This window comes from Neopsephotus bourkii, unplaced genomic scaffold, assembly GCF_033783945.1.
Source record: "Neopsephotus bourkii isolate Nb327-2 ecotype Australia unplaced genomic scaffold, CSIRO-AGI_Nbou_v1 NB_1638, whole genome shotgun sequence".
Taxonomy (NCBI): domain Eukaryota; kingdom Metazoa; phylum Chordata; class Aves; order Psittaciformes; family Psittacidae; genus Neopsephotus; species Neopsephotus bourkii.
The window spans coordinates 9,853,339-9,875,144 of NW_026902113.1; the positions used below are offsets into that span (position 1 = coordinate 9,853,339).

The following is a 21,806-nucleotide window of genomic DNA, read 5'->3' on the forward strand; positions in this document are numbered from 1 at the left end:
AAACCAACTTTGGTCATCAGAGAAGGCACAAGCTAGGACATTTCCTGTGGTTGAGGAGTTTATGAGGACTGTCTTCACTGTGAAACCCACTGTGGTTTGTTTGACCTCTTACCCAGAGATCTTAATAGAAAACCCAACAGGACCTTTCCACCCTTTTGCTTGCTTTTCTAAACTTGCAGGAACACAGAAGTGGTGAACTTTTTGCCATACGGTTGAAAGGAAGAAAATGATTGCTGGAGAATGATAGAAAGATGATACTCTCATCTTGTTTTCCTGGGATACTAGGCTGGAACTAGAGCTCTGGCTCTTGTAGCCTTATGCTATTCTAGTTTTCTGTCCAACCTTTTTTTGCAGAGCAACCACCTTTCCCCCACCCCACCCCAGCTGGTTCCTAAGCTTGGAGAGGCCACTATTCTGGCTTTTAACATTTCAGCTTAAGGCCCGCTTCTTGAAGTCTTTAAAGACTTTATCTGAGGAAGAAAGACTTCAATTTGTTCCAATGTGACATTTAAAAGCTCACTTTTTTTTTTAATTTCTTTTTGTACAAACTGTCAAAGCATCCTGGAAGCAGGCCCTGATTTTCTTTTCACTTTTACTAAGAGAGAATACTATGACAGACAAAAAAGTAATCTTAATTCTACAGCAAATGTTTTTTTTAACCAAAATAATGTCAAGTACACTTTAACATACGCTGCTTTTTTGTCTATATATACATCACTTCAGCTGCACAAGCTATGCCAACAATTAGATTGAGAAAAAATTAATGAAACATCTTGAGTAGCTTTGCAAGGGAGTCACTGAAAATTCACATTGCATAATACTCCACTCTCAGAGGAAAACACTTCAGAAGTCCCACTAAAAACCGGCCGCCCGCCGATTCTACTCCAGGAGAGCACAAATCCCACAGGCTGCCTTCCCGTTATTCCAGCCGACAGAGAAAAGCAAGCGCGCTGCTGGGTGCCTACAGCAGGAAAAGAGATACATGGCTTTTGAGGGGGACATCGGTCGGGATCCTGCCGCACCACCACTAAGCTGTCCTCTACCCGCGAGGGGAACGGCAACACTAGCGCGGCGGCCCCCGCGAGAGCCGAGCGGTAGCAGCCCCGGGGCCGGGCTCGAGCGGAGGCCGGTGGTCAGGCGCGCCGGCCGTTTGCCCCTTCAGCACGGGCGTTACCGGAGGGCGGGCGGGCTGGCGCTGCGCGGGACGGGTAACGCCCTGCCGCTAGAACCCGGCCAGCACGGTTTTACTGCCAGTCCGCCACACACCGCGCTCGGCCGCCTGCACCTCCGCAACCCCGGCCCGCCGCTCTTCCGCCCGCAGCACCCAGCGGCCCTGCCCCGGACCGGCGACACTACCCATCGTGCCCCGCGCCGGCGCAGGCGCGCCCGAGCGGCCGCTCAGGAAGAGGAAAATGGCATAAACAACCCCGAGCGCCGGGACCACTGAGGAGGCGCCGCCGCCCCCGCCGCGGGCCGCGCGGCCCCTTTAAGAGGCGCGGAGTCGCCCCCTCCTCCCCCTCCCGCAGCCGGAGCCCGGGGTGACGGCGGTTCCCGCGCCCCTTCCCCCTCCCCGCCCCCTCCCGGCCGCCCTCCTTCCCCATGGTGCCGACCCCGGCGGCGGCGGCGGGGCGGTTGCCATGAACAGCAGCGGCCTGCCCTGCTCGTCGCCGTCGCCGGTGGTGGGGCCACCGCCTCCGGCGGCGGGGGTCGGCGTGGCGGGTCCGGCGGCCGGCGGGGCGGGGGCCGGCTGTGGTGGCGGCGGCGCCGTGAAGCTGAAGTTCTGCCGTTACTACGCCAAGGACAAGACCTGCTTCTACGGCGAGGAGTGCCAGTTCCTGCATGAGGAGCCGGGCGCCGCCCCCGCTGGCCCAGGCGCCCCCCTCGGCGGGCTCCCGCTCGGCATCCCCTCGGCCGCCGCCGCCGCCGGGCCTGGCTACCCGCCGCACGGGGCCAGCTCGGGCCCGGCGGCGGCGGCGGTGGTGGGGCCTAAGAAAGCCGAGCTGGGGGCGGGAGGCGGCGGCGGCGGGGGGCTGGATGGCCCGCGGCTGGCGAGTGAGTGCGGCGGGGCGGCCCGGCGGTGGGGTGGGGCGGGGGCGCTGCCGGGAGCGGGGCGGCGGGGGGCGGGCGGCGGCGCGTTGTTCCTGCTCCGCGACACGCTGTGGTGCTACCGGAAACAAATAACAACAGCCATGGTGGCGGTGGTGGTCCCCGGGTCGCTCCCCCCGTCGGCTTGCCTCCGGGTTCGGCCGGTGGTGGGCGTCGTGGTGGCCTGCCCCGAGCGGGCGGGACGGGGCTGTGCCGGAGGCACGTAGCGAGGACCCGGCCGGTCCTGACGGGACAGAACGGGCAGATGTGTGTGGGAAGGGGCTCCCCCCGGCCGGCTGTGGGGGCACCGGGGCTGCTGCAGGTTGGCCGGACCTCTGTGCCTGAAGTGGGGCTGGGAGGACGGCAGCGGCAGTGAGGCTGTGCTTTCGGGGGTAGTACCTTTGGATGGGCTCTTCCTAGCAAACTCTGCTGAGTTTCAGATCTTAGAAGTTTTAAATGTTCCCACTGAAATATTGCATTAAAATATATATAAAATCATAACTAGCTATATGTATCTACGTTGCCTGCTACTGTGAGCAGGAATTGCTTAAGGGTGTTGCTTTCCAAGGCTTCTTCAGCCTTCATAGAGATTCCCTTCTCAGATGGTGGGAGTTCAGGTCGCCTATATGCCATGCAGAGTGGCATTGCTGTTACTGGCAGGTTATGCATCTTCCTAATGTGCGGCCCAATAGTTAGCTGTTGCAGTAAACTGATTTGAATAACCATTCGTTTTGTAGGTAAAGCAGCATTTGGCAGCTAGGAAAAGTCGCTCCTTCAGAAAAAGCCAGCCACTTTTAATGGGTATATCAAGCTTGGTTGCATTATTGTTTGCTGTCATAAATCTGGTGTTTGTTTACATGAAATGACTCAACTACTGAATGGTCACAGCAGTGTTTTTTCTGAAATTAACATGCAACCATGCTGAGCATCCTGTATGTAGGTTTTTAGTGCTTGATAAGAGTTTCAGGAACCTGCAGCTGCTGTTTTGCCAGAGCTTGTGCCACTGAGGGTTATTATCTCTCTAGTTGGTAGCTTGTCAGTGTCTTACATTAACCCAGCACTATCATGTCTACCCTTCCAGGAGGAGCCTGTAATATAAAATTGCTTAATACTTTCTATTAAAAGACACTATTTTCAGATTTTGATAATTTTGTCAAGCTTCAGTTCAGGCTGAAGCCTGTCTTGCCCTTTTGATTTTTTTACAGGTAGAAATACCTTAGATCCAGCAGCTATAAGTTGAACTTTGTTAGTTTTTGCACTAGATAGAATTAGGCACAAAATAGTTTTCCCCTATGTGAGAGGAAATCACTAAAATCCATTAAACTAGGAGATTCATGCTTAGGGAGAGGGTGTATAATTTGGCTTGGAGGTAAAAGCTTCTAGACGAAGGTTGTTCTTGTAAGAAAGTTCCGAAATCTCCCCAAGCCCTAAGTCTAAAACAAATCCCTCAGAATTTGTGTGTGCTCAGAGGTTCGTACTGCTGAAATGTGAAGTTATTAGAAAAACTGGCTTCTATTGAATGTGTCAGAGGTTTAAAACTGCACAGAGCTCTCTGCAGTTGCACCCATTATGAGGAGCGAGGGCACCAAGAATGGATAAACCCACTTCGGTGTTATCAGTGATTACCTGCTGAGAAAGTCACCTCCCTTGAAGTTATAGGAGCCAAAAGCTTGGACTGGTAGAAGTTATTATGGGAAGGAACTAATGAGCAAGGAAGAGTAAGGAAAGGAAGGAGAGAAAAAATAAGTTGAGGAGCTAGGGGGAGGGCTCAGTCTCACTTCTAAGCTTCCTTGCTTTGGTATACATTTGATAAACAAATTCAAAATCTGGACTGCATCTGTAGAGGTACTGGCAAGCTAATATCTAAAATCCTTACTTTGATGATGATACAAGGTGTTAACAGTATGATTTCTGTGTGAATGGAATGAAAATTTTATTTCCATGGATGTAGGAAGTAATACACTAAGTAGTATTAAATAATAAAGTTCTGAGTTTAAGAACATGAAATTGGACATTGCCAAAAAATTGCCTGCCTGTACAGTCTCAGAGACTGTTTTCCCTAATTCAGAATTATTTGTTAGACTTCAGTTATATGGCTGTGGATGCCACCTTCTCTTCTTCCTTCTTCAGTGGACCCCAGCCTTGTTCAGTGCACAGAGCAGATAATGCTTATTGGCTAATTAACTGTGTAGTCCTATTTATTGTTAAAAGTGGGTCAGTGCCTCGTTCTAACATGTGTGTTACTCTTAATCCCTCTTTGAGTACAGGATTATTAATTTACTTATAGGTTTTTCTGTGGTAATCACAATGGCTCCCCAAATACCCACTTATTTTCACAACATGAGTGGTAGGAATGTTGAGTGATGAGGAAGCAACCAGTGAAAATACAAAAAATACTTTGCTGTGGAAGTATTTCAATATGAGGGTATGAAGTGGAATGAGCAGGGCACAACCTCAGAGCTAACTAGGAGAAATATCTTGCATGACATGTGCCATAGATGTTTTGGATACTAACATCTGACAGGGATTCCAAAAGTGATCAGATATTCTTGGAAGAATACCCTGCTTGAGATTGTCAAATGTGAAAAAATCATCTCTAAATTGGACTCTTCTTCCTACACATAGCTGAGGGCCTGCTAGGAAATCCTGCTTTTCCCTTGCCTCGCGGTTATGCTTTTGTCAATGTATCTGCTGCTGTCCCGTGTCAGAGATGAGGTAGTGGTCTAATGTTGCTTTGGCCTGACTGTGGGTTCCCATGTTCTTGGGGAACAAGACTGACCATGGTGATGAGCTCTGTTTGCTCTCAGAAAACAGTATTGCTGCCCACCGCCCCCAAATTACTTGACATGTGGAGCACATGTGTTCAAAGTGCCATTCCTACATCTTCCTCTAGAGCTGTGAGTGCTCAGCCTTATGCGTGGCTCACCTTCCATGTGTAAGCTGCCAAAATCTGTCCTTGCACGTCCTACATGTCACCCCAGTAAGCAGTAGTGTTGGTGGTGCTGGATCCAAGAAGGCTGTAGGAGCAGAGGTGGGGAAATGACTGATGCTTGGTATTTAGGGGAAAATATATGATTGATTAATAGGATTGTAAGAAACAGCCCAGGGAGGAGTTGGTAGGGGGCATAGTAACATGAAAAAAATATCTTCTGATATCTGCTCTATGTTCTCTCTGGCACTTTCCAACTTCTGTAAGGAGCAGAGCAGCAGCCTGCTTTGCTGCACACTCGTTCCTTTGACACTGTCCCTTCATGCTGCATGGGGGAGATTCTAGAGGAAAAGGTCATTGTGATATTGAAATGTATCATGTCTGTACACAGGTTGGACAGGTTAAAGTCACACAGGCAACTGCAATTGTATTTGCTAGCCTTCAGGTAGTTTTAACAGGTGCAATATTGTTTTGAGCATAGACCTCATATGTAAATAGGTAAGAGCTGAAGTATGTCTCTAAACATTTGTGAACTTCCACCCTGCTTCTTGCCATAGAGCATATGGTACACAGTGCTCGCTCCTCTTGCCTTTGGTTCCTGTAAATGTGATAAAACACAAGAGGCGCTGAGCTAAGGAGCACCCGGTGCTCTCCAGCTCCGGTCCGCAGCGGCAGCGTCTGTGGGTGGACGCTGCTGCTGGCGGCGGAGCTGGCCACTGCTGCGGTGCTGCTGCCCGAGATCCCCATGACAGAGGTTAGCTCGGTCTCTTTTCTGCGAGATGTTTTCATCTGGTTCTCTGCCAGAAAGTCTTTCTTGGAGTCCTTCTAAGGAATCTGTAGTCAAAATATTTCTGTGAGGTGCCTGCAGTATTTCCCTGAGTGGCCTTGCTCTGGGGTTCTCTGCAGATGCTGGGAAAGCCTGTCTGAACATACTTCATTGCCAGCCTGTCAGAAGGTGGAAAGGTCTTGGGTTCTGTTGAGCTAGCCTAATAAAAGCATGATGTTTTTGCAGCCCACCATCCGTGTGTCATGTGGCTGGTCGTAGCACTAGTGGATAGTGGTCACTGTTGTAGGAGCTCTGTGTGCAATTGCTTGGTGGTTAGCTTAAGTGAGCATTACACTGTAGGTTTTGTGAAATCCATAAATGCACTAGGTTTGGAGTGGAAAGACTTTTGTATGTTTCCTGCCTTTTGAAATGTGCTTTAAGTCTTTACCAGTCCATTCTTTTATAAACAAAATGAAGCAGTGGATATAGGAAAAATGAAAAGACAAGCTATTCAGCAAAACAGGTTCTAAAGATAATCTGTTGGATCTGTTGGATTACACTTCTTAATGCAATGTAAGAATGGTTAGGATTGTTCTAAATACGGATTTTTCTTATCTTTGGTAACATTTCAGTATTTACAACTTGAAATACTTAGAAATGGGCAGTTATCTCGAAGTTTTCAATATAAGCATAGTTGCAGTATGGTCACTTTTCTCTGGGTTTGTTTCTTCTTCACTTGTAAGCAGAACATAGGTACTGTAGTAAAAGTGTGTGGCTGAGAATTCTTTTTCCAGACTTGTTTGTACTTTTTGCAATTGGTGCTGTATTAGTTGCTGTATGCCTCAGTTTTCTTTTTAGAGAGATGTTTCCCCTTCCAATTTTCCTGATATCTTTTCCAGGAGTCGATAGATGATACAATTTCATCTTGTTTTCCTCTGAATATTTTTAAGAAATGGGGAGACAATTCTGAGAATTGAAGAGACATTTGGGATGTTTGAAGACAGAGACATCTGAGAGTTGAAGAGTAAAAACAGTAACAGTTAGAAATGCATGGGAGAAAATGAAAATTACTGATTTCGTTTAATCACTTTGTCTCGTATGTCAGCTCCAGGAATTCAGAAATAATAGACCTGTTTTCTCTTTTTCCTTTTACGTGTTTCATGTGGAAATGAAACTAGGAGGAAAATTATTAGGGGAGCTAAGGAAAAAGAAAAGTGGGAAGGGAAAAAAATCTCAGTCTGCAAAGTGATACAGGATTTTGAGGGGCAGTTTTAGCATATAAAACTTAAAAAAATCACTATTAATTGGCTTTGAAACTGATTGTATTTGTCTAAATACTTTGTGGGTTTTCCTCATTGTATTGGAAATCATTTAAAGTCCAAATATTCCACAGGAATTACAGATTCCTGAGGAGTACTGTGATTATTTGTTTCTGGTAGTGCCCACACTGTGTTGGGTATTGAAGAATGTAAAGCAAGCACTATTACTGTTGTAACTGTTTTTCTGCTTCAAAAGTAAAGATGAAAAGGAGTATGTGGGGGGATAGTTATATTATGTGAGCAAGTGCTATATATTGTATCTTAATAATTTGAGGTTTTGTTAATGTGTTTTTAAGATACAGAGCATCCCCATTTAGTTTATATCTAGCAGATATTAGATAACTGATTTTTTGTAGGTATCACTGTAGGAGTGGGCCTTCAGGAAGGATTTGAATGCCCAGAAAATAGTGACCTTGGGGACCAGCTCAGAAAGAGTTCCATGTGTAAGGAACCACCTAGAAGCAAATTTAGACTGCTGCGGGAAAAGTGGACAAATGGTAAGTGAGGGTTTGGTGATAAACACAGGTAGAAGCACTTCTCTAGAACCTTCAAAGTAGAAAAACAATAATCTTGGTGCTGAAGCAGTTGATGAAAAGGGGGTCAGTGGAGGGATTTAGGTAGTGAGCTGATGTTTTCCTCATCTGTTACTTTCTAATAAAGATACATTACACCACCAGAAAATGGTGTGGTGAATCAGTGTGTATTGGGGATGAGTTGGAGTAGATCATGCTCTGTATGTGTGTGCATGTGTGTGTTTGTGCCATGAATATTCCAGGAGTTAAAAAAATTCTGATTATATGATTGTTTTGTCTGAGCTTCAGAGATGCTTTGTGCTTAGAACTTATTTGTATTTTTTTATTTTGCTTCCTAACAGCCTTTTACTCTTGACAACCAAAAACCAAAAAACAACCAACTTGAGAATAGAGATTTAGGAAGAAAGTACAGATACATAAAAGTGACAGTAGGGACATGCATTGTGCAAGCTCTTGTCAGGTTGGTTATCTGTTATGCAGTTCCTGTAGTCTGTGGGTAGACTCCCTGAACTTCGGTTGCTCTAATGCAGATGTAGCTGGCAGGAAGACCTTTCTTTTCCTTTCTTTTATGCATTCTCCTCCACTGGTGTGAAAAATATCCTAACATTCTGTTCAGGTTATCTACACACATTTCATACAGCTACCTATATATAAAAAAAGTTTTAGAAGGCTATTGAAAACCAAAAGCTTAAGCATGTATGTTTTGAGAATTTTGATGCAGTTTATTGAATAATTCAGTTCAATATGATAGGAATTGTGAAGGCTTTTGGAGATGGTTTGCTTGGAAAGCTATGACATTAAGTAATTGCATTACTTTGAATTGCTGTTTCTGATAGCAGAGTAGCTCTGCCTTTTGAAAAGGTATGAGTTTTCATTTGTGTTATCACTGTGCTTTTGGACTTGGTCCATGAGGAGTCCTGCTGCTCAGGACTCTGCACTGCGAGTTTTACAGAGCAAAAAGATGGCATCTATTGGTATGTTTTTTTAAAAATTCTTTATCAGATGCTTCTATGATATGTGAGATAAAAAAAAAAAACCAAAACAAAAAACAAAAACCCAAAAGACCTCAGTCATTTACTATTACAGTGAAGATTGCTGTTTTCATTTGCTTGCCCATGAATATCTCCTTGCCTAGTGGGAGTGTTTATAAATAAAGCAGCATTTCCCAAACTGTTTTTGCTTCCTGTCTGCCTTTCAGCCAATTTGGTTCATTTGTGCTGCCTGCCCTCATATTGCACTTTCTGTCACAGCACCCTAACCCAGCCATGTGCTTTTACTTTTGCCTCTCGTGCCTGGGGGTGTTGTTCACTTTCTTTGTTGTCTCTATTTCAGTGATTCTCAGCCTGTGTTTCAGAAACACCCGCATTGAATGAGAGAGACAGAAAAACACCAGAGAATCCACTTTCCCTAACAAGTTGCAACAGTAGCAGCACTGTAGTGAAAGTAACCTATGTATAGTGCTTACAAACTGTTACAGAAGGGTACAAGCACATTATTATTTCCTGATACAAAGATATCAGTACAAAACAAAGTAGAACAAGCATAAGCTCTTCTGACACCTCTGTGCTTCTAAGAGACTAAAAGGACACAAGTCTTAAATGACTTTTCATAGATAGGCTTTGTATAAAATTTTTATTGTTCTTATCTCAATACTAGGATAGTGATCTCTAAAATTCTACTGGAGATACGGCACTGTGGTTTTTACTGCTTTATACCTAGCTGAGATAACACCTTGTCCTTTGTATGCACATGCTATGCAATGAACCTATGATCCAGTTTACCAAGCTGTGCTGAGGTGAAAAGTGCCTGCTCTGTTGCAGTGCTGGGAGTTTAAATAAAGACTACCTGTCTGCAGAAGCTTTTTTTTTTCCCCCGTATTAATTATAACACAGGTTTGTTTTGTTTTTTTTTTTTTAAGCAGTGATGGTAGCAAAATGAATAATTTCAATCCATGTTCTAGTATCTTGCTAGAAGTCTTTAAATTGTTGTTTTGAAAAATATGTCAACAAAAATCTGTTGTGATCTTGCTTTAGTCGATTAACTTTTGGAGCAATATATCACATTTCTGTAACCCTTTTTTATATTAAGAACAGTTTCCAAGATGATCAGTGCTGATACTAAGTTCATAAAAGCAGCAGCATGGGATATTCCAGGATTTGTTTACTGGTTAGTATAACATTAGAATGAAAATATCAGGAATGCCATCTTTTCAGATAGTGTTTGTGTTAATATTCAGATAGTGCTAGTATTAGACACTGTGAGTAATAAACTAAAACCATACCAAACCCACAGATCCTGTTGAAGCGTGTGTGTTGAGTTAATCACAGTAGTACTCAGACACTTAAGCTGTGGTGAGATCCTTTGTTTCTGAAAAATGTCATTGTGATAAGTAAGGCAAAAATAACTACTTGGGTTGTTTGGTTTGGTTGTTTTTGTTTTTTTTTTCCTCCCCTCTTTGGTGCCTGCATCTGATGGGAAGCCTACTTTCTGCTAAAATTCTGTGGGAGAAGAATTATATAAGAAGATATTTATTTTTAATTGCAGTTGTCACATTAAGCTGCAGTGTTACTCACCAAGCAAAATATTATTAGGTAATGTGTGTATAAAAAGTAGAAAAGTCTTCTGAATTTCTCAAGATGCTGTATTTTTTTTTTCTTTACAGAATTGCCAGGATGTAGCTTCTGGCATTAATGTTGATGGAATTTAGAAGTTTCTTGTTTTCACATATGTGCTTACATAACATGTTAGCATTTTTTTTTCCTTGCTGGATTCCTAGTTGTTCCCTTTCTTGTCCATCTTTTCTCAGACCTGCCTCATCAACCTTTCTTCTTTTTTAAGGAATTTGTTGCTTGTCTCTGGAAGAGTCTGTTGAAAATATGTGCAATTTCAATGCATGGATAGTAGTTACACAACAGAAAGGCATGTTTTTTTTTTTACAACAAATAATGAATTCAAGACTTTCCTATATGGTTTAAACTTACTTTCCTGAAGTTACAATCAGTGCTTTAGGAGAGAAAAGGCATAAACCTCAGAAGTTTTGTCATTCTAATAATGCTGTGGGCAGAACACTTGACAGTGTGTGCTCACAGTTGTTACACAGGAAATATCTCGATAGACAAGTTGAATGCAGGGTCTGGTGTAAATTATTAAACATATGAGAATAAAAACTTTCTGAGGACTAAGATTTTCTTTCCAGTTTAGACTTCTTTTAATGCCACATTGCCCATGTGGTGCAGTGTGCCCACTTCTGAAGACCTTCTCCTATGGATTGCTTATGATAAATCACTTTAGTTTCTTCATGCTCTGAACTACCATGGTCTTCAAGAAACAAGTGAGACTTTATGATTTGCCAAGTGTTTGGCAGAAGGAGGATAAAAGCCTTCTACTTCTCATGGAGAAGGCCAGGTGCCAAATACAGTAAAACTGCCTTGGCTGTTTAGGTATTTGCTGAGCTTTCATCACTGTAACAGGTGAATGTCCCATCTTTGAACAGAAGTGGAGAATGTAGTGAACATTCTTCTTGGTTCTGTAGGCAATGAGGAATTACTTTTTCTTCCCCCTTGTACCTATGTAAGCTGCATCTTTTTTGTTAGTCTTAATTTTATTGCTTGTTATATAGGCAAGTTAGTTTAAGGAAGCTGGTGTTGAGTTTTCTTCTGAAGGCAACAGTTATACTTACCACCTCTAGACCATTCTATTTTTAGTAGGAGCTACTGCCAAGAAAACTGCTCTCTGCTCCACTGAGCTTACTTCATTCTGATGGTTTTCTTTTGAATTTAGTTCCTGTGGAAAATGTTTTCTTGTCATCTTGGTCCCTTCCCTAGATATGTGTTTCTGGACAACAGAACGCCTTATAGTTGAAATTGCTGTGATACCCATAGAATTGAGTGGTATGAAGGTGGCTTAGTACTGGAGTACAGAATTTGTGGTAACGGCATAGGAAGGCTGAGTCATATTGCTAAACCATTGCAGCTCAGTAGAAAGGTAGTCTTCATAAAGCTAGATGAAGGTAAATATTCTGGAGAAGCTTGTTACCTGGAGTGCTCAGTTGAATATCAGTGTGCCAATAGAAAGCCTAAATTGTAGCTTTGAGCATCTTTAAGTGGTTTGGCTAGGCTGCATAGCACATACCAGCAGCAGAAAGGGAGCAGTTTCAAAGATCAGCTTTGTTATTCCCAGCAGCATCTTCAGCCTTGCTCAGCATTGGGGTTGCTGCTGTAAGCCTGCTCCTGCTTGCAGCTTGAGCTGCCTGGCCCTGGTGGTGCTTCACCCAGACTAGAAGAGCATCTGGTGCTGTACTTGTGCTCCAGAAAGGTTACCAGCACCAGTGCTTTGTTTGGATAATGAGTAATTACAGCTGTGCCACTGTCTGGAGTTACTGGAGGTCAGCTCTGGTTTTCTTCACACTGAGGGAGATCTTCACATGCCTTGCTGATGAATGTGGCAAAGCTTGCAACCTTTCACTTGCCTATTTCCAGCGGAGAACTCAAGGCGGGTTCTAACGTTGACTCTAGTATATTGAGGAGCAGTGGAAGAAGCAGAAAGAATCAGCAGTTTCTTGACTGTTCAACAGAGGCTGAAGGATTTGTAAAGCTGATGGTGGTGCAATCTGAGGGAGTTGCTTGCTAGTTTGTTAAAAATTTGATAGAATATGGACTTTCTGACAAGTATAATGTGAAATAGTAGATACACTGCTGAAATTACAGAGTGTACCTTGAAATGACAGTGTTCCAGGAACTCAAACAGTTTTGGTCTTTTACAGTAAAGATGTAGCGTTAAAAACTGCATCAGTTTTTGATACTGGCTGAAATGCAGGCAGAGAAAGCTATACTGGAAATGTATTTTTAAAATAAACTCAAGAGTGTGAACCCTGAGTGATTCATGGACAAACTGGACTGAAACTATTTATAATTAAACACTGATTTGCTATATTTTCATGTTCTTTTATGATGAAGTCCTGCTATTTTTCATTATGACAGAAAACAACTGTGTTAAAATGCTAACCTTCACAGTGTGAATTAGGGACTGACTGTGGCAGGTAGGATGAGACAGTAATTGGGGCTATTGCAGACATTATATTTTCCCTGATACAGTAGTTCAAACTTAAAATACTTTTCTTACGCCTTTGAGTGCAAGTTTCCCAAATGAAGGCAAATGAGAGACAGACATTTAAAAGACATTAAAAGCTTTTTCTAGGGATGTAGCAAGAGGATTTCTGAAGTTTGTGTGGCTGTTCCTTTGAAATTATGAAGAATGATCTAGGCATGGAGAGTAGAGCTTTATTTGCCTATTCTCTTAGCTAACTTAAATATGTTGCAATTCATTAGTAATTAGGATCTTTAAAGTTCCTTAGGTGTCTCCCTCAAACGTGCAGAGTAGGCAAGTAATGTTCTAGATCTGGCAGCAATACTTCAAGGATCTTTTTTGCTCGCAAAACTGATATGTATTGCCAGTGAGGTATTCAGTTTATTTGATCTCTGTCATATGCAGCTCTTCCTTTGGGGTGCTGTAGGTGTTACCCCTAGTTGTCTAGTTCATCCATCTCCAGTCTGGGGGAGTGCAGCTGGGCAGTGTTGCCATCTGTCTGTAGTAAGGGTGCTGTTTGTCATTCTCCTCTTCCAGCCCTTCATGTGAGTTCATCTGGCTATGCTGCTTTTCTTTCTTTTCCTGTGCCTACATCATGGAAATAGCTCACCAGGTTATGCAGCCTCTTTTTGGAGGGAAAATTTCCATTCTGATGAAATACGAGGGGTTTATAATCTGCATTCCTTTAGCCCTGCCACGAAATTGCATTTTATTTCCTTTGAGGAGAAGGATCAGAAAGTCGTTTCCGGGTGTCATCGACTGGCTGCGAGCCCTCTCAGAAGTTCAGGTCGGATGGTTTGGTACAGGATGTTCTTCTGAGTTGGATGTGTGCCTTCTTACCTTGGAGCTACCTATTACTCATGCCTTTTGGCTTGTGGTGGCCTGGCCGTACTGATTAGTGTCTTTATAATTTGTTGTGGGTGTTTTTGTGGAAGCTTAATTTGAGTTTGTATACTGTTGTAAACTCTTCTTTGTTATCAAGGTAATACCCACTCGAGTTTCTTGTGTTTATTATTAGTGCTTCTTCATGTTCTCTGTAGTTTCATAGTATTGAATTCATTTATTTGCGGTTAAAGTACTGTACTTGTATGTGAGGGGTCTTCTTTCAAGAGAGGGGATTAATTTCTTCTTACATCCTTCACACTTGCTTTCAGTCTAGAAGATATTTTTGGCCACATTTCATGAAATTGTTGTCACTTTATGAAGTATGAGGTAATGAAAATAGTCTTATGTTCTTAAGGAGGCTTTGAAAATGATTGTGCTTTGTGGGAAAGGGTTTGAGATTTTTTTTTTTAAATGTAAATTTTGTATGTTACCCTTTAAAAGAACCAGTGCATCCAGTTTAAAACTCTGCTTGGCAAATGTATTTCCAAGATGGGTATGCAAGAATGCAGGTTTTGTTAGAATAAGCTTACTTTCTAGTTTCTTGTTGTTTTCTCTATGATATCATTACTTGTTACTTGTGTTCAAACACATCATCTCTGTTAAAGCTTTTCACTTTTCTGCCTCTTTCTGAATTTGTGCTGTAATTTCATGCTGCATATGCTGTCATTTAGCCACCTCTTTCATAAAATTTCTTTTTTTTTTGTTGTTTTGCTGAGAGAGATAGGCTTGAAATACAGTATCACCAACGTTTTCCTTTTCTACCCTCCTGCCAAAAAAATTATGTAAGAGGTATTAGCAAATAAACCCATGATAAACTAATGTTTTTCTGAAATTGTTTTCTTTTTTTTTTTCTTTTAGTTCCTGGAATAGATGGCGGTGGGTTAGCTGATGCTAGTCTCACAGATTCCTACTTTAGCACCAGCTTCATTGGCGTTAATGGATTTGGAGGTCCTGCTGAAACAAAGTACCCCATGATGCAGGTAATAACAGTGAGTTGTATACTGTTTCATTAATTCTGGCTGGTGTTACCCTGGGAAGGGAAAACTGTTCAGGAGGCAGAAAAAATGGGGCCTTATGGAATGTGTCATCTTATAGGATATACAGAGTATATACTCACTTTAATCTTGCAGGTGGAAATGCAACAATATCATTGCTTTAAAATTAATAATTTTATTGGCACTTATCTGAGCTGTTGTGTTGGGTTTTGGCAAATATATTAACTCTGTTCCTAGATTTCTTTTTAGGCTTATAGCTTATTTTGATAGCCTTTTAGTAAATGTTGCAAAAATCTGATTTTTATATATTTCAAAGAGCAAAAGTCACTGAAGCAGAATGTGAACTGTCAAACCTGTAAATTACTAGACGAAAACTTCAGAATTTGTAAACTTGGTCGCTGGGGCATTCCATTATGTTTAAGTCTTCTGACATGTTTTCCTGTATTTATAATTTTCTGTAGATGTTGACATAGGAACTCCCATGAGGTGGAATTTATTGTGAAGGTAGTATTATGCAAAATTTTCAACAAAAGGCTGTTATTTCAAACCCAAATGACTGTCTATTGGGTTAACACATGAAGTACTAGAACACCACCCTCAAACTGTTATGCTTTTGAAAACCTGAAAAGAAAAGATGGTCTCTCCCTGTACACAAAGGTTTAACAAACCAGTTTCTGGTAAATGAAAGAGAGCACAAGTCAAACAGTTCACAGTAAGTCCTAACAACTCTCTTTCAGATCAAGGAAACTCTCCTTATGAGCTTACTTTGATCTCAGTTGTGCCTGTATTAGGGATTGAAGAATAACTCAGCAGAAGGTGAAATAATTAGGTGTATTTCCTTTTTTCCTTCTCTTTTTTTTTCTTTTTTTTTTCTCCTCTGCATTTTTTCAAGAATGCTGGATTTTCTTGTTCAGCAGAATTGCAAAACTATGGAAATGTTTGTTACTGACAGTGCTGCATGATGTAAACAGAGAAATTTTAACCTCTGATTGCAGAGTGTACTATTGAAGCTGGAAGTTACAAATTTTGGTATCACTGAGATCATATAATTTTAACCTTTTTAGTGCCAAGTCATCATGTTTTGTATCCTTAAACTGTATTCTACAAAAGTACTGGTGACTTTCTAAACATGGATTTTTAATTATAACTATTTATTCTAGAAAGGCAATAAGGCATACATCTAACATGAACACGCATATGATTTTAAACGCTTTGCTAATGCCTGTGAGATTACAGTCAAGGCATTGTGTTTTCCCTTTGATAAAAGAGAAGAAATTGATGTGCCTCTTACCCATTGGAGGCTAAGGAAAATTACTTCTGAAGGAGGATTTCATTAGAGTTGAGAAATGCTTACAGGCATTAAACTACAATTTAAAAAGCATTCTTATATTGATTTTTACACACCCCCCCCCCCTTTGAGTCATGTAATTTAAGTTCTTGCTTGCATATTTAAAGCTGGTAACACTGTCTATTTTGATTGTGTCAGCTTCTCAGTTAAGTCCATACTGATAAAGTTTAGCCGCTCAGAATGTGGTTTTCCATGACACTCAGCCCTTTGGAGAACAATGTGTGGGAAAAATCCTAGTGCCTTTTACTTTAAATAATACTGATACTTTATGGTTTGGAACAGAGACTTTGAATCTCGTAGACTGGTGGTTGTGTTAAGGATGAACCTTTTGCTCCCTAAAGATTTTGTTACTTGATTAAACCTTAGCAAAACTTATTTATATAGACCCACTGGGTACTTCCTAGATGTTAGACGGTTTCCAAAAGATATAGCCTGCATTGGCATGTTCCATCTTGAGTTTGTTTCTGCAGTTACAGCTGTGGCCTAATCTAGGCCTTGTCTGAACTCCAAGCAGGAATGCTGGTCTACTTTGTTTCCCTCTTTCTTTTTCTTCCACTTCACACTGAAGCAGCATGGAAGTGGATCTGTATTAATGACAGCTGGATCCATGTTAATTGGAGCAGAGTGGTGTGTAAGGAAAGAGAGGCTGATGCTGTAGGCTTAGAGAAACAGCTGAGAACAGGATAAGGAACTAGGAAAGACTGAGGGATGGGACTGAAGCTTAGAGATGTTGGTGGGATACTCACAGAATGAGGACGAGAATTGCACAAGTGAAATACACAGAAACTGGCACAAAGAAATGAGTTGGCATAATGCAAAGCTGGGGCAAAGGAGGGTGGAGAGAACAAACCCATGTGTCCGTTTCTCTCCAGTTCCTTGACTCAAACTAAAGATACCGAAAATTTAGAGTTCTGCCATTTATGAAACATCAGAAAGTGTCTGTAAAATAGCTCTCAGCTTTTGCAGATGGAAACATTAATTCCATCTGTGAGTTACTTAGCCATTTCTGGTGGATCTGTGCAGTTCACAAATAGATGCATCAGTGATGCAATATGAGGAGATTTTTTCAGCTTTTTTTTTTTTTTTAACTGGGAAATTGCACACATTTGCAAATGAACATGCTGCTAGAAAACTGCTAGTAAGATATAGTTGTATGTTAAGAAATGTTAGGTTTAGGTTGTCAGTGCAGCCTTGAGGTTATATACTGAGATATGTTTCTCATAATATTTTTTTTTTCAGTGGGAAAATTGTAAGTGGGACTTACTCAGGGCACAAGATGTGTGGTGCATGTGTAATGAGCACCCATTTGATAGTTAAGTGTTCATCTTGCAGTTCCATGCCTTACTCCTGCATGCTGTTCACATCCTTCTTACAAAGACTGTTAGCTGGCAGTGTGCTTTCCTGTGCAGGTTATGATTATTGCATTCAACTTTATGGGATGCTTTGCTTATGAAAGAAGGAAGCAGTCTGCATTTTATAGAGGCCTGGCAAGAAAAAGGATGGCAACTAAAACAAACAAAAAACCCAAAAAACCCAACAGTGCTGGCAAACTAGAGACTCCAAACTAACCTGTACAGCTGGAAGGTGAGGAATGACGTTAATGACCACCTGTAGAAAGCTTGGCTCTAGTTGCTTGACTGGCCTCAATCTAGCAGAGATAGAAACAGTTGGTCTCTTCTGGGTAATGTTCTTTTTCTTTTACCATGAGATATCTTTCTGCAGTCCATGTTTTATTCGCTAGATACCTTCCAACATAATCATCAGGGATTCAATAGATGAGGTTTTTTGACTATTCCGAATTAATCTCCAGAACGTTTGTGATGTGCAGCACATAAACCTGAAATTTATTGAAAACAGTATGTGATTGTATATATGTTTGGGTTATCATAGCCCATATGTAATGGAGCCAAAATGCCTGAAGCAATGCTACATACAAATTTCGCAATCCTTATGTTTTTGTGAGCAATGAAAATCTGTTACAGTGTTAAGTAAACAGCAAAAGAAAGGGAAGTAAAAGTGGATTGTATATCATGAATTGGGGAGGGAATTTGCTTCTTTAATCATAAATAATGTAGGTGACTAGTGGCCAACGTTTCTGAAGAATGGATATTTCTGACTTTTGACTGAGATTTCATTTGTATGTGTTGAAGAATGTTTTGAGATCTAGAATATCTCATTGGGGTTAGATTAGTGGTGAAGACGCAATTATGGCAATGCTCAGTTTGCAATGGCAAAAAGAGTAAAAATCCTTGATAGAATTAGGAAAAGGATTTTTGATGTGGCCATGGTTTTATTTATTTTTCTTTCTTCTGAAAAATAGCTTTGCCTCATTGTTCCACTCTTTTTACCTCAGAGGTCTTTGCTGTTAGCTAACCTTCCATTCACCCCCCTGTTGGTATCTTCTGTTTTTACTATTTCCTATTGATTAAGAGTCTCCTGTCCTCACTGGTTTGCATTTTCCTGTAATACAGTTTTGCTTCATGTCTTTTCTTCCCTGGATCTGCATGTGCTTTCATATGCTACGTTAGCAGTATTGGCTTCCAGCTTATCAAAGTGAATATTTTCTGTTTTCCTCTCTCTAACTAATAACAGAGCAGGCCTGCGCAACACATGGCCCACAGGCTGCATGCTGTCCTCGAAGCTGTTCTTTCTCTTTTTGGTGTAGCAGCAGCTGCCAAGAGACAGTCAGAGGTGTGGTTCAAGAAGCAGCTCATTGCTTTTGGCTTTCCCAGCAACCAGGAGGCAGGAGCTGGCTGGCTGGGATGCCTCTGATGGTTGGCTGTTTGCTCAGCTGCTCTGCATGTGCCACTTGGCTGGCATTAGTGCTGCCCCTTGCCTGACTTGCGGCTTGATCAAAGATACAGGTGGTGCAGGAAGGAGCTGTAATATTCTGTTGGGACCTTAAAAGGATGTTATGGCAAGATGAGGCAGAGGAATATCTTGATGCTAATAACTTCTAATGTGGTATTGGAACTGAACAATTTCGCTGTAAAGAGTATAAACCCATAGAAGGTGACTTCATGCATGTCGCTTCACAAAGATCTTTGATTTCCTTATTTTCATGGGATGAAATTTATAATTACATGCTTCCATTGGACTGCAGATAATGTAGAAAGTAAGAATCACAACTTCTCAAATAGTCACCCTAATAAAATAAAAAAGGGGTAGCAGTCTTCAGTGTTAGGGTTGGCAAGGCCAAGCAATGGAGAAGAATTGGTCTTGCTTGTCTTCGCCATTCTGATGTTGGTATACTGAGTGTTCTTGAAAGCCTGAGAAGTAAAGACCATGCTCACTTCAAAGCCTTGCAGCTGAATAAACACAAAGACCTTTGTTCCCATTGCTGCCTCTGCCAAGAGTTGAGTAATAAAACTCTCCTTATAGCACACAAGCTTGTAAATGACTTCAGTTTTTAACTGTTGAGAACTGAGTGGAACTACAGACATGCTATTTTAAATATAAAATTATGCAGTTGTTTACATAATGCTTTCTGAAGAAATCCAGTTGCTTTAGCTCAAACAGTTGTGAGTGGGACATGCAGTAGACAAAGCCAAATACACTAGCTGTCAAAGGCAAGTTTTGGATTGCTTAGAAAGGAAATCAAAAGGTAGGTCATAGAATCTGACAAACAATGATTTGTTTGGTTGTGACAATCTTATTCTTTTGCAGGAGAACTTCTTTTAGAGTCCAACTAATATTCTTCTAAAAATTACAAAGAAATATTTTGAAGTATAGTTCCAGTATTAAGATGAAGAGGACATACTACAAAATATTTTGATACACAACACAGGAATGACTCTCTACACCTACCTGAAAGGAGGTTGTAGTGAGGTGGGGGTCAGTCTCTTCTTCCAAGTATCACGCAATAGGACAAGAAGTAACAGCCTCAAGCTGCACCAGGAAAGGCTTAGGCTGGATATTAGGAAAAATTTCTTCACATAGAGGGTGATAGGTATTGGAGCAGACTTCCCATGAAAGCGGTGGAGTTGCCATCTCTGTAAGTGTTCAGAAACAGTGTAGATGAGGCCCTCAGTGGCATGGTTTAGTGATGGACTTGGCAGTCCTGGGGTGGTGGTTGGAACTGGTATCTTAAAGATCTCTTCCAACCTAGTTGATTGTATGATTCTAAGGAAGGTACTAATTTTCTCTGTGTTAGGTCAGAAAATATGGAGACAGAGGGAGCAAATGCTATGTCTTAAGTATCTTGGGGAGAAGAAATGGTGGAGATGACATCAAAATCCCTCACTTAAGTCGTGTAACATAAGATATGTAAAATTGTGTAAAACTGTAATTGTGTGCAGCAAAACTTTATTCATACTCTATCTTGATGAGAATTTCCTAAGTATATATTTTAGTGGAGGGATATAAAAGTTAAGCAAACTTCTTGTAAGTGCAGCTGTAATTTGTGTTTTGCTACTGAACATTGAAGAGGCAAGGTGGTGTGTACCTTTAGAAGGTGGGAGTAACAATTTGTAACACTTCCTAGCATGCTACACCAAGGAAGTATTGAAGTGAGGGAGAGTGGTGTGCTGGGCTGCATTAGGTACAATACTGCTAGCAGGTCTAGGGAAGTACTGCACCTCTTCTCAGCACTGGTGAAGTCACACCTGGGTTGCTGGGCTTCTCAGTACGTGAGAGACGTGGACACACTGGAGAGAGTGCAGTGAGGGGCCTTGAAGATAGTGAGGAGACTGGATCATCTCATCTGCGAGGAAAGGTTGAGAGAGCTGGGAGTGCTCAGCCTGGAGAACAGAAGGCCTGGGGGAATCTATATCCATGTACATAAATACCTGAATGGAGGGTGTAAAGCAGATTAATTGTTAAATAATTAATTGCTTAATTGCTTGGATATCCAGGAATTAACACAGTGTTCTGGAAAACTTTGTTTCTCAATTTTTGTGTGAAATTAAAGACCCTGTATTTTGTTAACTGGTGTGTAACAGAATGTTCAGCACTAGAAGAACTTTAAGTTGAAACCTCAGGTTAAATCTTTGGACAGGGATGAATGTGACAGTTTTGTTCTGTAGTAGATTGCTTTGAGATGTCAACAGAAACAGCTTTTAATTCATTTAAAGGGAGAGGGACAGGATGTATGCCAGTCAGTCTAGTTGAATTTTAACTAGTGCTTAAAGAACCTCAATAAATCCTGTCAAGAGACAGGCAAAGAAAAGCAGTTTATATGGAACTGAGTGACATTGGTGTGGTGTTTAGTTATGCCAAAGTTGACTTTTTATGTTAACTTCTGTATGGTGAAAGTCATGATGTCCTAAAGTCTGAAGCTCTCATTTGGCAGGCTTAGTAGTTTATTTTCTTCTTCTGTTAATGGTTCCTTTTACCTTTCTGAACCTTTCATCCTTTGGGCTTGAGGTTCTTGTGATTGTAGTAATCTTGAAATTGAATTTGTGTGAAAAATAGTTCAACACCATTAGAAGAGATTGAGAGGTGTTACTTAAAATCAAAACTGCCTTCTGGAAAACACAAATAACAAGTAGCACTTGGGTTTTCTTTCTTTCAAGACATTTCAGCCTTTGTAAGAATCAAATACAGGAATAACCTTCATAAAGGCTAAATGCTTTTGGGTGTGGTAGAAATTTTAATACTAAAACAGTTTAAAAATACTTTACTGATTACATGCAGGTCTTCTATGAATAATGTTAAGCTAAGAAGTTTCTGCATGTGTAATAGAAATGAGCAAACTGAAAAATTCGTGAGTGGTGAAGTGGAGGTTTTTATAACCTCATTCAAGGTACAATTTACAAGCAGTTGTTAAAGCAAGAGCTGCCCGAGAGAGAGGCTTTGGTTTTTCAGAATGCTGGTTCATATAAAAATACGTTTGCACCTTGAACAAGGCTTGACTTTGTAGA

The 21,806-nt window shown here is 41.4% G+C and overlaps 1 protein-coding gene across 7 annotated transcripts in view; it reads left to right on the forward strand.

Moving 5' to 3' along the window:
* The first annotated feature begins 1,637 nt into the window (after window positions 1–1,637).
* PAN3 (poly(A) specific ribonuclease subunit PAN3) overlaps window positions 1,638–21,806 on the forward strand; it is a 79,270-nt gene continuing 59,101 nt past the window's right edge. For 5 of the 7 annotated variants that reach the window (XM_061374553.1, XM_061374554.1, XM_061374556.1 and 2 more), the window contains exons 1-3: window positions 1,638–2,052; window positions 7,456–7,596; window positions 14,461–14,582. In XM_061374553.1, the coding sequence (XP_061230537.1) occupies window positions 1,638–2,052; window positions 7,456–7,596; window positions 14,461–14,582 (678 nt within the window). Of the gene's footprint in view, window positions 2,053–7,455; window positions 7,597–14,460; window positions 14,583–17,405; window positions 17,530–21,806 lie in introns of those variants that run through there. The other 2 variants (XM_061374555.1, XM_061374559.1) reach the window with 2 other exon arrangements.